We start from the raw sequence: 14,734 nt of genomic DNA, 5'->3' as shown, positions 1-14,734 counted from the left end.
GCCAATATTAATAGCATCCGGAAAACAGCTGGGCGCGGTTGCGATGACCGAGCCCTCCTCTTCGCGCCGGAGGCAAGCAGCGCGCTGTAGGGCCGCTCCCACCGACAGAAAAAGCGAGACGGGCGTTTTCGCGTAGGCGTCCGGCGCCTCGCGTCCCATATTCGGCCAGCGGCACGGCTTCCTCCACCGTCGCTTGCACTCGCGGTGGGCGGACAGGTCGCCACACATTTCGCCACGATGCAACGCATACCCTTCTTTTCCTCCTTCGCACTCAGAGCACCACCTGTACGCTTTCTGCTGTGCAAAGGACATAGCATAGCATGCGACTATATTCTCTTGAGACGTGACCAAAATAATAATAATAATAATAATAATAATAATAATAATAATAATAATAATAATAATAATTTGTTTTGGGGGAAAGGAAATGGCGCAGCATCTGTCTCATATATCGGCGGACACCTGAACCGCGCCATAAGGGAAGGGATAAAGGAGGGAGTGAAAAAAAAAAAGAAAGAGGTGCCGTAGTGGAGGGCTCCGGAATAATTTCGACCACCTGGTGGTGGTGGTAGTGGTTTTATTAAAAAATAATAGTAAAAAGGAAGAAAAAGATTTTTGCTAGCCCCGGCATCTGCCATCGATACTGAAGCACCTGAGCTGAGGCAGCGGAAATAAAGGATAGCAGGCAGAATGGAGAAATGAAATGAAAGAGGTGAGGGGACAGGAACAGAAGACAGGGGGAGAAGGATTGTGAATTGAACGGGTTTGACGACCCGAAGCGACACATCGGCTATGAGGGATGCTGTAGTGGAGCGCTCCAGATCCATTTAGACCACTTGGGGATCTTTAACGTGCGCTGACATCGCACAGCACACGGGCGCCTTAGCGTTTCGCCTCCATCGAAACGCGGCCGCCGCGGCCGGGATCGGGTCAGTAGCCGAGCGTCATAAACACAGCCACCGCGACGGCTATACACATATATACAGATATATTCACTATACAGCTCCTCACTCTTGTCACTATGCAAAGTTGTAATTTGTAAGTCGCAAATTAAACTAGGATAATCTTGATAGGCGAATTAATTAAAACAATATGGTAATAATAAAAATCGCTTGCTATCCCCTTGGACAATGATTCAACCATCGTAATCATTCAACCCACCATCATCTATTATCATTCATCCACGTTATTATCTCACTCAATAACGATCATCACCATCGTCATCGCTGGCAGCACACGAACAAAATGAATTCAGCATCGGGCATTCAGAATCAGTAGCAGCAAATCGGGCCGCAAGTTTTCGTTTATTCTTTTTCTTCGGCGCCCTCGTTCAATTCTAGCTCGACTCACTTCACACCGCAAATATAACGGCCACCAAGCCCGCATGCACAGCGTGCCTCATTAACCTTGTACCGGCACCTTCGAATGAGCTGTAGTCTTAATTTTTTCCCAGACAATAACTGAGGACGAACCGTATCCCAACGACTTCGCTGACGGCATTTCGCATCGAGCGATGCAGCAAAATAAACAAGGCTGACTGCTTCTTTGGTAGATACCAAATACGTTTAAAATGCTTAGCGCATGTTGACGGACTCCGTCCATCAGCTACACCAGTAAGAGAAACTACATATGAGCATTAAGAATTTCGATCATTTTTTTTCAGTAATGCGGATCTCGAATTAAGGCGAGCCCGATCTGACTCCCCGTAATGCACGTAATGTAGGCGAGACCAAAAGTGATCAGTTCGAATAAAGCGGAAGTTCGAATTAACCAGACTGAATTGTATTCTGCTCTTCTAACGAGATATCAGAAGCGGCCCAGGAAGAAAATGGCATTGCGTACACCGGAGAACCCTCTTTTTTCGACGAAGAAAATCCAGGAATGCATTGCGCAAGCAGGAACCCCCCCCCACCCCCCCCCCCACCTCGCGTCAAGGGTCGCTGATAAATCCCATAATTTACACCGCTAATCAAGACACTGCCATTTCAATCCGGTGTCACTTTTTTGCCGCTTGTCCAATCAGCGTCCACAGCACAAATCACCTCGCGGACAGCCTTCGATCTGCCGCGTTCTTTGCCGATTCTCGTTAAAAAGAAAGAAAAAAACACAGCTCCCCGGTACTACTACCTTTTCTTGGTTTAACGGCGGGAAGCAACCGAGAATCGGCGCTTCAAAGGCCTGTCCGCACAGGGGCCGCCGCTGAGGACGCCTGGTGGAAGCTATAGGCAACAAAACCAAACAAAGCTTGTCTTCCCTCCTCCCTCTGCACCCGGTGCGAACGTGTGAAAACGGGAAAAGCACTTCGAGCCCCCTTCAGAGGAAAGAGCATGCCGACGCCTTATTCCCGCCCACTGTGGTCCCCGGGGCTGTGAATGACCAGGCGTGTATATGGGTTTTCTCCAGAAAGAAGCGATCTGCTCAGCCGACGAGGCGTCACAAAAGAGGGCGCTGGGTCATCGGGGGCAACCGAGAGAAAAAAAGGGGCGGGTGGGGGTTCCGAAGTAAAGCACAGAAAAGTGGTCCGAAGAAGGAAAGGGGATGTTCCGAAGTGAATGAGCGAAAGCCCCTCCATGACGTTTTCTGCCTACCAGGTTTCCAGGCCGTTTTCTGGTAAAGGGCCAACGACAATAGAGGGGCTTTAAATGAGCCTACGGGCTAGGCTTCAAAGCCATCTCGTCTTCGAAATGCCCTTCGGGGTCTACAGCGGCTTGTTAAGAAGGGTGTCATCCAAGGTGGGTTTGCGTTAAAACGAGCCTACCGACAATGTGCAACGCTTTCCAAACCATTTCATCCGGCAAGTTTTTCCAGGAGTAGACGTGCGCAAGAAACAGTTGCAGCTTCAGACGAGCATAATACAATGCATCGCAGACGTTTGCGCAAATTTTCATGTTGCACAAAGCTGACGCTTTTAGAGGTGCCTCGGTGTTCACCCACTGCGTTTAAAGTGACAACTACGCCATTTTATGTCGCAGGTGCAATTTTGAGACGTTCAAGTATTGTACAAGAGGCCGCATTTTTCACTGTTTCTGCCAGCAGATCGTCTGTTCCGGCAGTAGAACTGCCGGGCACAGAAGTCTTATTTAATGTAAAAATAAGAAGCTTTTTGTATATACCGTATGTCTACGCACCTTTGCGAAACAGGGTATCTTGACCGAAAAATGACTGGCACGCCCTATAAATGGGTCGAGACGCTGGACGTTATATATGACACGTTTGACCAACTTACGCTGCGGCAACTGCATGCTACGCAGCAGACTTTCCAACTGTATATAGTTGTGTCCCAGTTTTGGTCCACATGAATAAATCCCCGGGTGTCTCCTATTCTGATAAGCTGGATGTTGCGATGGACGTGTAACGGTCCTCATGTTCAAACCACGGTCTCATGTTTGCATAAAACATACGCTGAGTCCGCAAACTCTCATTAGTGCATGCATGCTTGCGGCAAGAACGCTATCCGTTGTGACCTGCGAAAGACAATAATAATAATGCCCCACGGGCGTACGTTCGCGTGACGTTTCCGGGCCACTAATCATCGGCCACGAAAGCGACGTACGGCCTAATTAGAGCGGGCGCGCAGAGAGCCACTGCCGCATAAGCGGCGGTTCGCAAGCGATTAAGAGACGGCAAAAGCTTACAGCGCAGTCGATCATATGAGGCTCACGACATCCGCAGTGCGCTTGCCGCTCAAACTCGCCCTCTTCTGTTTCACGAGCACGGATCGCAAATGCACAAATTATGCAGGCAAGTATGACACTGAGTTCGTCGAGGGCACGACCACCCATTATCCTCGCGACAATCGATCAACCCACAAGGTCGTGATTCATGAAATCAACATTTAATTGACCCGTCCGTCCGTGCCTGCTGACAACATGCGCATGTATGACATGTGCAGACATGTGAGGTTTGCGGCAGTAATTATACGCTCACCGGCAGAGCCAGGGCTGTCGCTAGGGCCAAGGTGTTGTGAATGAAAGCACACACGCAATATGTTCGCGCGTGCGAAGAATGCAGTGGGAGAGGGAGTGCATCTGTTATCACTTTCGCCAATACAGGTTATATGCGTTCAGTGTTCCCTTAATACGGTTTGGTGCAGCGCTGCGCCTGCATTCGTGCGCGTTGTTTTTTTTTTTTTTTAAATGACGTATTGACGAGCCCAAGCTTCTGCACAGTTTCTGCCAGGGACAACGGTAAGAATGCTAGGGATAGAATGTACCCCTACCAGCTGAAAGGCGTTTTTACAATCGCTAGGCCGCAAATGAATTAAACCACGCATTTTCATTAAGTCGAGCGTAGATATGCCGAAGAGAATTGTAGTGCTTGAGCGATCGTCTTCAGACTAGAGTTATCTGCAACAGCGCCACTTTCGCGACCTACAGGATTACAAAAGCAATCAGGCCGCGACTCTCAAGACACAAGCTCTGTTCCCGTCGTTGTCTTATCCATATGTGGGTATCAAATCGACGTCACCGTCAGCGCGCGCGAAGCACACGAAACAACAGCCAGAGCTTTTTTTTCAATCGGCGCTCCCTCATCACCTGTGGCAATAACGCATACATCAGTGTACCATACGCCAGATATATGCGAAGTAAGTCTTATTAGCGGCAAACAAACTTCGCCGCCGCACGTATGCCCACGTGCCACTTAATTCCATGGATGTCTGCAAACAGCAATTGCAGCGCAAAGCACCCCGTTAGCCAACAAAAACGATTCACTTACGTCTCAATCCCGTGTCCCCACGGCACTCGACCTGTGTCCAGAGCGACGATTCCGCCACGAAAAACAAGCACGTCACAAGTGTGGACGCGCGGACCGACAACGTCCCAGCAAGCCAACGGGTACCCATCTCCGGAGGAGCAGGTGAGTTTCGGAGAGGCTGCGCCGCCCGTAGTTATTCCCTCGTCGCGTCGTTCAGCTTCTTTCAGATGGACTCAGGTTCCCGATGTGGTCAGCCAGCCGCCGCCGCCACCGCAGCCGCCAGCTTGAGTAGACAGGGCAGGGATGCCTGCGCAGCTGGCCCCAAACTCGGTGCACGCCTCCGCCGCACTCGGGATCCGTATGTGGGTGCACACACGCGCACACTCTCGCACACGAAGCACCAAAAAATCGCGTGGGCGCGACGGCTTTTTCTTTCCAGCGCGCCGGGCCGGTCTCCTGCCTCGACGGGCGTGCAAAGGGCAAGACCGGCCCCTGGTGAAAAAAAAAAAAAAAAAAACGCGCGTGGGCAGCGAGCGGCGGCCAAAGCAGCTCCCCAAGTCAAGAACGACGCGGGGCCCGTTCGCGTGCGACAACCATTCCTTGCTCTTGACTTTCCCGCCGCATTTTCTTTTTTTTTTTTCAGTGCATTCGCGCGCGCTCTTTGGTCCGGCCATGACATTGTCTGTGGGTGCAACCGGAACCGCACTTGCATGACGCCTTAAACCGGATGGACATCGTCACAAGAGTAAGAGCGTCGTCCTAACTGGTCTGTCCGAGCGTAACAAAAATGTAGGCAGAAAACAAACCATTTGCACACACAACCATTTCCACTTCTCACAAACGGACATGCAAACACAGTAGAAAGCCGGAGAAGGCATACTGCTGCCATCTGTTGAGGATATGTCAAATGCTGAACCACCGAGCGTGGCCTCCGCGATCTGTTCCGGAAGCGCTGCAAGGACCGAGGTTTGTCGTCGCTCCATAGTAAGTGCTCCAAATCACTTGATCCCTGACACCTCACGCCATCTTTTGACATTATTAAAAATTACTATAAGTGGGAGAGCAACGGCGCGCCTCCGGAGCCGATCGCGGAGGCCACGAGTGGGAGGGTCCATCCTTGGGCGTCGCAGCTAGGGCTGCAACGCTGTACGTACATATGCTGCAGTATGCCAAATTTTAGTGCACTTGCGGCCAGTGTTTGTAATAATGCGGCACTCCTGGACACACAATACACCACGAACTTCACTTCGTAACATTTCTCGCAGGAGTTACGCTCGATGAATCGCTTCCCTCCCACGGTCGCTGGCTGCACACATGAGACGATCTTTCGTTTTATCGCAACTCCAGTTCGCGCTATTAATTAGGAATTTTTAACAGCTTGTCACAAGTGATACTGTTTTGACAGTTATTCGTTGCAGTGAACAAAAAAAAACGATGCTAGTTTTCGCGGCTCTGGCGGTGCAGACCACTGAGAATCGAATCAGGTGCGTATGTTACGTCAATATGACGTTTGCTTTTTTCCGTGATGTCATTGGCTGCGTCTTTCCGAGGGCCCGGCAACCTGCACGATGAATAGCTCTCCAGTCGCACGTCCGACGTCCAGTCCGATGTTACGGAGCAGCGCTGCAGCCTGAAGGCTCGACTTCGACGACAATGAGCCTGGTTTGGATGCAGAACCACACACTGATTTCACTTGTTCGCGCGGAAAGGGCGCTGTGGGATTCAGCGTACAGTGGCTACCGAGACGCTGATGCACGGAATGAAGCCTGGGAGCGCGTAATCAGCGGACTAGGCCTCTCATCTTTGTCACAAAGTACGTATTGTTGTTGTTGCCACTGCAGGAATAATGATAAGGAAAATGCACGGGCCTGCCCACTGGCTCAGGCTGAGCCACAATCGCTGGCACGTACTGACAGAGGAGAGTTAAAAGATGTAAGAGGAAAGATTGAAAGAAAGGACGCGCGTCGCAACAACCGCGTCAACTGAACCGACTTAACATCGGGTACCCCCGGTGACAAGGAGCCCTCGCCACATGTGAGAGCCCCGAGATCCCAGCTTATAAGGCCAGGGAGCCACCTATTATTCCACCAGCGCATCCCCTTGCCCCGTTTTATATTCGACTGCGTTGGCGTCGTGTTCCCGACACGGTAAACAATAACATATTTTGCTTAAAAAACCCTGGATATAATGGTAAATACGAAATCTCGGAGGCCACGCACAGATCGCGGCCGTCTGCATGGGTCAGGCACGCGGCGGGTTCCGCACCCCCGTTCAAGCGGCGTGTGCTTATATGGCAGTGTTTTTGTCGGCGCCGCTTTATGGCATCACAAGTTATAAGGCTGAAAGGCGGGAGTCAAGGGTGTAGTGGCGAGTATAAAACAATAATAAACGCCAATCAGTTTTCCAGCAGTTTAACATGGATATGTACGCTGACTGGCTGGTCTTGTACGACTTACACGATTGGATAATGGTTTATGTTGTTGTATGCACCACATGCAAGAATTCTCTTGAAAGGCAGACGCTTGAAAATGACTTGCCTTTTTCGGATTTTTTCCTACATTCAGTGCCTTTTGAAAGCAGTGTAAAACCTCAGTACCAAGCCTGCTTTCCAGCCTCCAAAAACTAAAGTAAAACTTCAAATCTAGGAATAGAACACTGTTTTTTATTATTATTGGACTGTGAATCACAATGTCAAAGACAATTAGCCTGGGTCGACAGGAGCTGATACAGTGACATGCCTTATGTGGTCCTTAATATGCGAGTGCTTTCGTTTATCTTCCTTTAGGTCAAATGATCATGATCATTCGACGTTGGAGGAATCTGCGGGATACCTTCGCCAGGAAACACAAGTGTGCAATGAAGAAGGGTGATGCAGCTGCTGTTAGGGCGTCATCACGGTGGAAGCATTACAACAGTTTGATGTTTCTCCAAGATGTCCTTGAGCCACGCCGGCGGTATGATTATCGTTTCTTCAAACTTTTCCTTGTGCCTCATGCTAGCTGCATTGACTGCATCCTGGGAGGGCACTAGAACCCAATGTCGTCTGAGCCACTTAGCCCATGTGTCTTTTGGAACATTAAAGCCTGCATACTATACCATCCTAAATGTTTCTAAAACATAAACCTAATGTAATGTTTTCATAACCTTATTTAGATATCTACTAAATGATTGAATATCAGTGCAACTTTCAATAAACTAGTGTGACATTACTGCACCAGGCGCATGGAATTGAGAGCACATATCTTCAATTTGTGCTCGCTAGGTTTTAATAGGCGACAGCAAGTAAGAAAAACTTGCTTATGTTACCATGGACTCATGTTTATACACATGAAGGGTGTTCCCATAAGTGCTGTTGGGAATTGTTAAAGGAGTATAGACATATAGACACCAAATCTTTGCTTGCATAATTTCTTCTTTCAAATGGTGTGTTAAGCATTAGCATATATAAATCATTTTGTGGTATTCCCCTGTGAGCACTGATAAAATTTAAAGTATAATTTAATTTCTTCTTGATGCTGTTTCGATTGTGGTCTCATCAACTGAACATGACTGTGATGTGTAAGAAGTTTTTAAGTCATGTGATGCATTAAAGAAATTGCAGTATAATTGCTGATGCATAGTTTTAATCCTTTAATCTACTACAATGCTTAAGCCAGCCTGCTTCAAGAGCTGGATCGCTATAAAGGATGTATCAGCAGTTAAATTTCAGTTTCTTTTTTTCATGTCTCACATGACCTAAACACTTCTTGCACGTCACAGCCATCGTTTGATTGATGAAAATAAAACAAACAGTACGAGGAAGAAATTCAATTCTAAATATTTAGCAGTCGTAGGTGATTGCCACATGGAAATCCATGTATTCTAATGTGTTATCCATCATTACAGAGAACAAAACATGCAACTAAAATTAGGTGTATAGGCCTTTATTAATGCAGATAGTCTTCTGATAAAACTTTGGTGCTATGTATGCAATCTGTGACATGCATAACCCAAGAGACTGAACTGAAAATTTCTGCTAGTTAAACATCATTAATGTACAAACAGTGGAAATAGGCCTCACCAGAGTGAAGTTATCAGTGCCATTATTGTCAATGTCAGCCTGTAATGTGTTCATTAGTGATCTTTCAAAGTACGGTAGTCAGCAGTGAAGACGTAAACATTGAAAATAATGTGTTGAGGTTGGTCGTTAATGGGGATTAGACAAAGGAGGAGATCCAAAACTGAGCCTTGAAGCACGCAGGAACCGAAACACGATCCTTTTCATGAGGACCATGCATGGTTTTGTGTCAGTGTCCTACATGCAGTTTAGAAACCTAATTAACCAACCAACTCCTCTAAGCGGGGGATGATGGTGAACAGTGCTTAGCTAGCAGGCTGCAAAGAGGTGATGCTTCCCGGTCTGCAAAGGACTGTAAGCAAGCAGAAAAATGCCCCAAATTTCACAGCTGCATGGCTTATCCAACAATGCCATCGGCTCATCACACGCCTGGGTTCCCTACTTAATGAATTTTCAACTTTGGCTGAATGTAACTTGTACACAGCAGCCTTGCATGCCAAGAATCTTGACCTTTTTTGGTTAAAAATGAATTTCAAAATTTAAATTCAGCGTACATTTACTGGTTATTTTCGGTTGAAACCGAAAAGTCAAACCTTTAGATATCAGGAATCAGAATTACTGGACATGTAGAATGAAACCACATTCCCAACATTTAAGTCAACAGGAATTTCGTTCATATGAATGGATTGTTAAAAAATTTGTGACAGAAATAGTAATTAGCCTTGGTTCCCTTTCAAAACCTTGTCACGTTCACACGAGGGCTGGCAGAGATTTTTAAAAACTGAATTATATTTTCAATACTACAGGCACTACTTAGCATTCAGTGTTGACGTGTATCGATAGATTGCTGCATTCTAACAGTAGAGACTCAACTTTCACTGAAAACAGTGATTTTATAAGCTAGAAAAGGCCAGAATATTAAATATTGGTGCTAATGTCAACGACTAATTTTACAAGCGTAAATTGCTTCCATCGAGTATTTTTTTCCAGTGCATATCCCAAACACAAGGCTACACTTCTATTCACTTTAAAACTGAGATCATGGAGCCCTTTTTGGTAATGACATTACAAATGTAACTGTGCAGCAGGAAAATTTGAAATACAACTTTTTTAATTCAAAAGAGGTATGAGAGAAGAAATTCTATCGTAAACTATTTAGCAGTCATAGGCAAATTTTACTTGTTGATCCATGTATGCTAATGTCTTACATATAATTGCAAAGAAGCAAACATGCAACAAAAAATCGGGTGTCCGTACTACTGCAAGATTTTTTAGAAGGCTAAAGAAGTGAATGTAAAGCACTAGTTTATTAATATTTATAACTTACCTTTCTTGTTTAGGACCAGAAGAACCAAAGCCACTGAGCAGGACATGAAGAGTGCGAGTTCGATAAAGCAAGAACACGAAGACCCTGGGGAGAGCAGTGCATCACAGCTTCTGGCAACTGTGTCCGGCAACGTAGCTACAAGCCCTTCTGACACCGACACTCCTGTTACGCATTACACAATTCAAACAATGCCCGCTTCTCCATCAAGTTCCTCGTCCTCTGCAGGTTCAGCACACGGCAGGTTCAGCACCAGAAGAACCAAAGCCACTGAGCAGGACATGAAGAGTGCGAGTTCGATAAAGCAAGAACACGAAGACCCTGGGGAGAGCAGTGCATCACAGCTTCTTCTGGCAAGTTCGATAAAGCAAGAACACGAAGACCCTGGGGAGAGCAGTGCATCACAGCTTCTTCTGGCAACTGTGTCCGGCAACGTAGCTACAAGCCCTTCTGACACTGACACTCCTGTTACGCATTACACAATTCAAACAATGCCCGCTTCTCCATCAAGCTCCTCGTCCTCTGCAGGTTCAGCACACGGCTCACCCCGTCCTGACAACGACCCTCTTTCCGTCAGAGAAGCTCGGAGTCCATCTCCTGCATTTGTTCTGCCCACCTCTGAACCTGCCTCTGTTGACCTTCCACAGTCACATCCTTTCTCACGCAACGCCATCACCTTCAGGACTGGAGCAAAGAGAAAACGAAGTGATGCAGATGCATGTGTAAAAAGAAGTGGAAAGCCACCTGCAGCGAGGACGACACAGACCGAACACTTTTTGTTGTCACTTGCAGATCACTTGGACCAAGTGCCTGATGATTTGAGGATCCAGTGCAAAATTCATTTGCTTGATGTGCTCACACAGTACAGAGAGCGCAAAATTCCCACCAGGTTACTTCCACTCCCTCCACTGAGCAACACGGAAAAGTGAAACATTTCAGCACTTGGTAAAGTGGAAGACTTTCCACTTGGAAAACTGCTTGGTTTTGCATCATAACATATTTTTTTTATTGCAGAAATAAAGGTTCCATGCTGCGTATAGAAAGAAATCCATCAATAAATCACATTTGACTGCAGTGGCTGCTACGACTGTATCATTACATGTAAAAATACGTGGGGCTGGAGTAGACCAGCAGATAGGCTACAACACTTCTTTTTAATAACTACATTTAGAGCAAGATCAAGTTGGATATACCCATTGGACCACATATGTTTACTGAACAACATTCGGGTGATGCCTGGCAACAGATATTCAGGTGGCCTAAAGACATTTCCAGAAATAACTGTTGCGATGTACTTTCCCACACATCCACACAAAAAGAATGGGTGGTCTAGCAAACATCTCGAATCGAAATTCGATATTTAGGCAATGTAACCGATATTACTTGGCTAAACGTTTGAAGGACATTCTGTTGCTAAAATAAGTTCACTGATATCAAAGAACTTGTGCCTTCTATAGCAGGAGTTTTGAGAGCCGCAATAGCTTTAGTATGCCCTTCCACTGAACTCGTGATACTGAAGTTGCCGTTTCATATACAAGGTCTAAAGAATCTGCCGAAATCAGTGGTCATTTAATATACAGCCACATAAAACAGCAGGGCAGTCCCTCGAGTGACTACATTCACTTCTAGCATCAAAGAGGTGTCAGAAATATTATGATTATTTTTTAGGTTGTATAACCAGGGCTGACAGCATTAACTACACACCTATTGCTACTATACACAGATTTTGATGAAAGGAGTAAATCATTGAGTGGAATTCTTAATTTCAAGAAAGCATCAAAGTATGCAAACCAGTACTTGTGGCAAAGATCTTATGCTGATCACAACAGCACTTAAAAAACTGATCAAAGATTGCACAGCGACAAGAAAAATTGTGTTTAGAAAAGGAATGAAACAATATTCAATGCAAACACATTGGCCTGGTCAAATGCTTGTTGCAAGACATGACACATCAGATTTTGCTCCTGAAAACGAAGATCGGTGACAAAAATAAGGAACTGAAAACATAGATATTGGAGGACCTTTCAGTCTCACTGAGAGCAAGGCACTTATACTAGGGAATTATTAGTTCAAATTATCATCTGTATTCCAAGCTGCTACAGAAAGCATGCAGCTGCGTTGGCATTGTCATGAAAACTTGACAATTTTTCCACGCGCTGCAGTCCAATGAAATGCTTAAGGCTGCTCAATATATGCAAAAAGAAAATTGACAGGGCACTGCCAATAGCTTATTTTATAGCAGTTGATACCTTTGGTGACCATTATCTGGACAAACAACACACCTGGACAACAAACATGGTTGGATTAATGGGTTTCCTGAAGCAGACACCTATGAGGCTATGCATACTAGTGAGCTGCAAATCTAATTCAACTATTTGACGACCTGCAACCAATGACTACATTGGCCAATAAACTCACCAGCATGTAGCAGAAAAACTAAACAGGTATAAAGAAATTGGCATTGGTAAAACAATATGCAACAAATGATCTCACACCAACAAGTACTAAACGGCAAAAACTTATACACAACACACTGATTCACCCAGACACATCCTGCAAGTCATGCCACAAAAATGATAGATACTGGCACAAGGGTGCCCTGCCAGGATGTATTCATGCTGACATCTCCAGCACAAAAGGTTGGCCAAAGAGGACAAAGCCACTAGAAAATTTCTTCTCAGAGAGTTAGTAGATAGAGACAATTATTGGCTTCACTACCGGCAACCAAAACTATTTTGTAGCAGGCCTTACAGGTAAGTAACTTTTTTTGTGAATAATGGTGTCTGGCTTATCTATAATTCAAGCTTTCAAGCTGGAGGAGTTTAACTTGTTTTGCTTTTGACCCATGAAAATCATTGATGCTAGTACATCATGCGTGTATATGTATGTATTATCTGCTTGTATACTCGCCAGACATTCGAACTTTTCCTTCTCAGATCCGCATTTAAGCCTAACAGAATGAACAGCAGGGTTCCCTGATGAGAGGATCAGTTTCAAAGGCTATATGCCCTGGAAGTGGTCTCAAGGTGGCGTCTAAAAGTTGTAAAACGAAAAGCAAGCAACAAAAATAGAAAACCAGAAAGAAGCCATTCGGTGTTTTTAGTAGCCTAATCAATAATTCATCTTTTAGAGACCACACTTCAGTAAACAGAAATTATTTCATTAAAAAACTGTATATCGCATGGATTGCAAAAAACTCAATTCAGAATAAATAAAGGCGTGATGTTGCTAGTCTCTCGCAACCCTCTATACATTTCACCATAATAATCTGGTCACAGTACTACCGATTTTCCTTGCCGCTCTATAATCATGTTTCGCGTAAGGTGAAAATTTGCTGCTGGTTTTCTGCTGGGATCCTACTGGTTCCAGTAGTACTGGTTTATTAGCACATTCCCAGCAGCTACTGGAACCAGCATCTGGTGGAACCTGCAGTAGGTGCTGGAGCATTAGCTTCCGTACAGCACCGAAACATTACATTTAATTCTGTGTAGATAAACCATTCATGCAATATATCCTTTAATTTTCGAAATTTTCTGAAACTTTAAAACAAATAGTAACTTCCTAAACGTTAAGCATGCACAAAAAGAAAGAGCAAAAAACACTCTAAACCAACGGTAACTGGTAAACTCACCCTGTAGGGCCATGCAAATCTACCCATAGTAGGAACACAAGTACAGCTTTAAACCCCACTTGAAAAGCAGCTATAGCAACAGCCCTATAATATACATACAACTTCCAAGTGTAACTCGTACTCACATTATAATTCCATATGGTCTGCCTCATGCTTATGTACCCCTCAAGATGTGTCTCCCACAGGTGTTAGTGGGGAATGGTTAATAAACAAAGCTCTCTCATTAAATTTTGACACTATTTATTCAATTTTTAGCGCTCACAGTTGAATAGATTTAGCTGCAAAATTCTGTTAGCTGAAGGATATTGCTACCATGCAAACAAAGGAAAAAGGCCTCCGAAAAGAACAGCAAAAAGTCCTGATGCTGGAATTAGTGAAACCAACAGAAAACCAGTAAGCACCTTGCTGAAACAAGTACAACCAGCAGAAAACCATTACAAACACTCTGCTGGAACCAGTACAACCAGCAGAAAACCAGTAAGCACCTTGCTGGAACCAGTACAACCAGCAGTAAACCAGTAAGCACCTTGCTGGAACCACTACAACCAGCAGAAAACAATTACAAACCCCCTGCTGGAACCAGTACAACCAGCAGAAAACCAGTAAGCACCCTGCTGGAACCAGTACAACCAGCAGGTGCCGGTTCCAGCCGAACCAGTACAAACAAGTGGGTTCCCATCAACAAATTTTCACCTGGGAATTGTAGCTCCCTGTTTACATTGAATCAAGGAGGGCTAGTATCCGAGCCAAATAAATGAGATACAGAATGCAATTAGCAAGGCTACAGTTCAATTTAGCTCCTTTTAAAAAATTTCTGAGACATTCATTGCCATATTAAATGCATATATATATATATATATATATATATATATATATATATATATATATATATATATATATATATATATATATATATATATATATATGTGTGTGTGTGTGTGTGTGTGTGTGTGTGTGTGTGTGTGTGTGTGTGTGTGTGTGTGTGTGTGCGTGTGTGCGCGCCATGGACACCATTAGACACTATATA

The 14,734-nt window shown here is 45.1% G+C and overlaps 2 protein-coding genes across 2 annotated transcripts in view; one reads left to right on the top strand and one right to left on the bottom strand.

The window, feature by feature from the left end:
• LOC144107159 (laminin subunit alpha-1-like) overlaps positions 1-5,031 on the bottom strand; it is a 121,974-nt gene extending 116,943 nt beyond the window's left edge. Inside the window, exon 1 of the mRNA XM_077640154.1 lies at positions 4,717-5,031. Coding sequence (XP_077496280.1) covers positions 4,717-4,843 — 127 coding nt within the window. The 5' untranslated portion in view covers positions 4,844-5,031. The remainder of the gene's footprint in view (positions 1-4,716) is intronic.
• A 1,186-nt stretch (positions 5,032-6,217) lies between these two features.
• LOC144106267 (uncharacterized) lies at positions 6,218-11,149 on the top strand. The gene is made up of 3 exons (XM_077639029.1): positions 6,218-6,508; positions 7,481-7,649; positions 10,093-11,149. The coding sequence occupies exons 1-3, from the start codon at positions 6,349-6,351 to the stop codon at positions 11,003-11,005; spliced, it is 1,242 nt and encodes a 413-aa protein (XP_077495155.1). The 5' UTR covers positions 6,218-6,348; the 3' UTR covers positions 11,006-11,149.
• The last annotated feature ends 3,585 nt before the right edge of the window (positions 11,150-14,734 follow it).

This window comes from Amblyomma americanum, chromosome 10, assembly GCF_052857255.1.
Source record: "Amblyomma americanum isolate KBUSLIRL-KWMA chromosome 10, ASM5285725v1, whole genome shotgun sequence".
Lineage (NCBI taxonomy): Eukaryota > Metazoa > Arthropoda > Arachnida > Ixodida > Ixodidae > Amblyomma > Amblyomma americanum.
Note: the sequence above shows the minus strand (reverse complement) of the source record. Positions and strands in the feature narration are given on the sequence as shown.

Bases quoted from the DNA above. Each gene is read 5' to 3' on its own strand.
- LOC144106267 (XM_077639029.1), top strand. From the start codon at position 6,349: ATGAGCCTGGTTTGGATGCAGAACCACACACTGATTTCACTTGTTCGC. The intron at 6,509-7,480 runs GTACGTATTGTT...ATCTTCCTTTAG, and splicing joins CCTCTCATCTTTGTCACAAA to GTCAAATGATCATGATCATT. The intron at 7,650-10,092 runs GTATGATTATCG...TTTCTTGTTTAG, and splicing joins GTCCTTGAGCCACGCCGGCG to GACCAGAAGAACCAAAGCCA.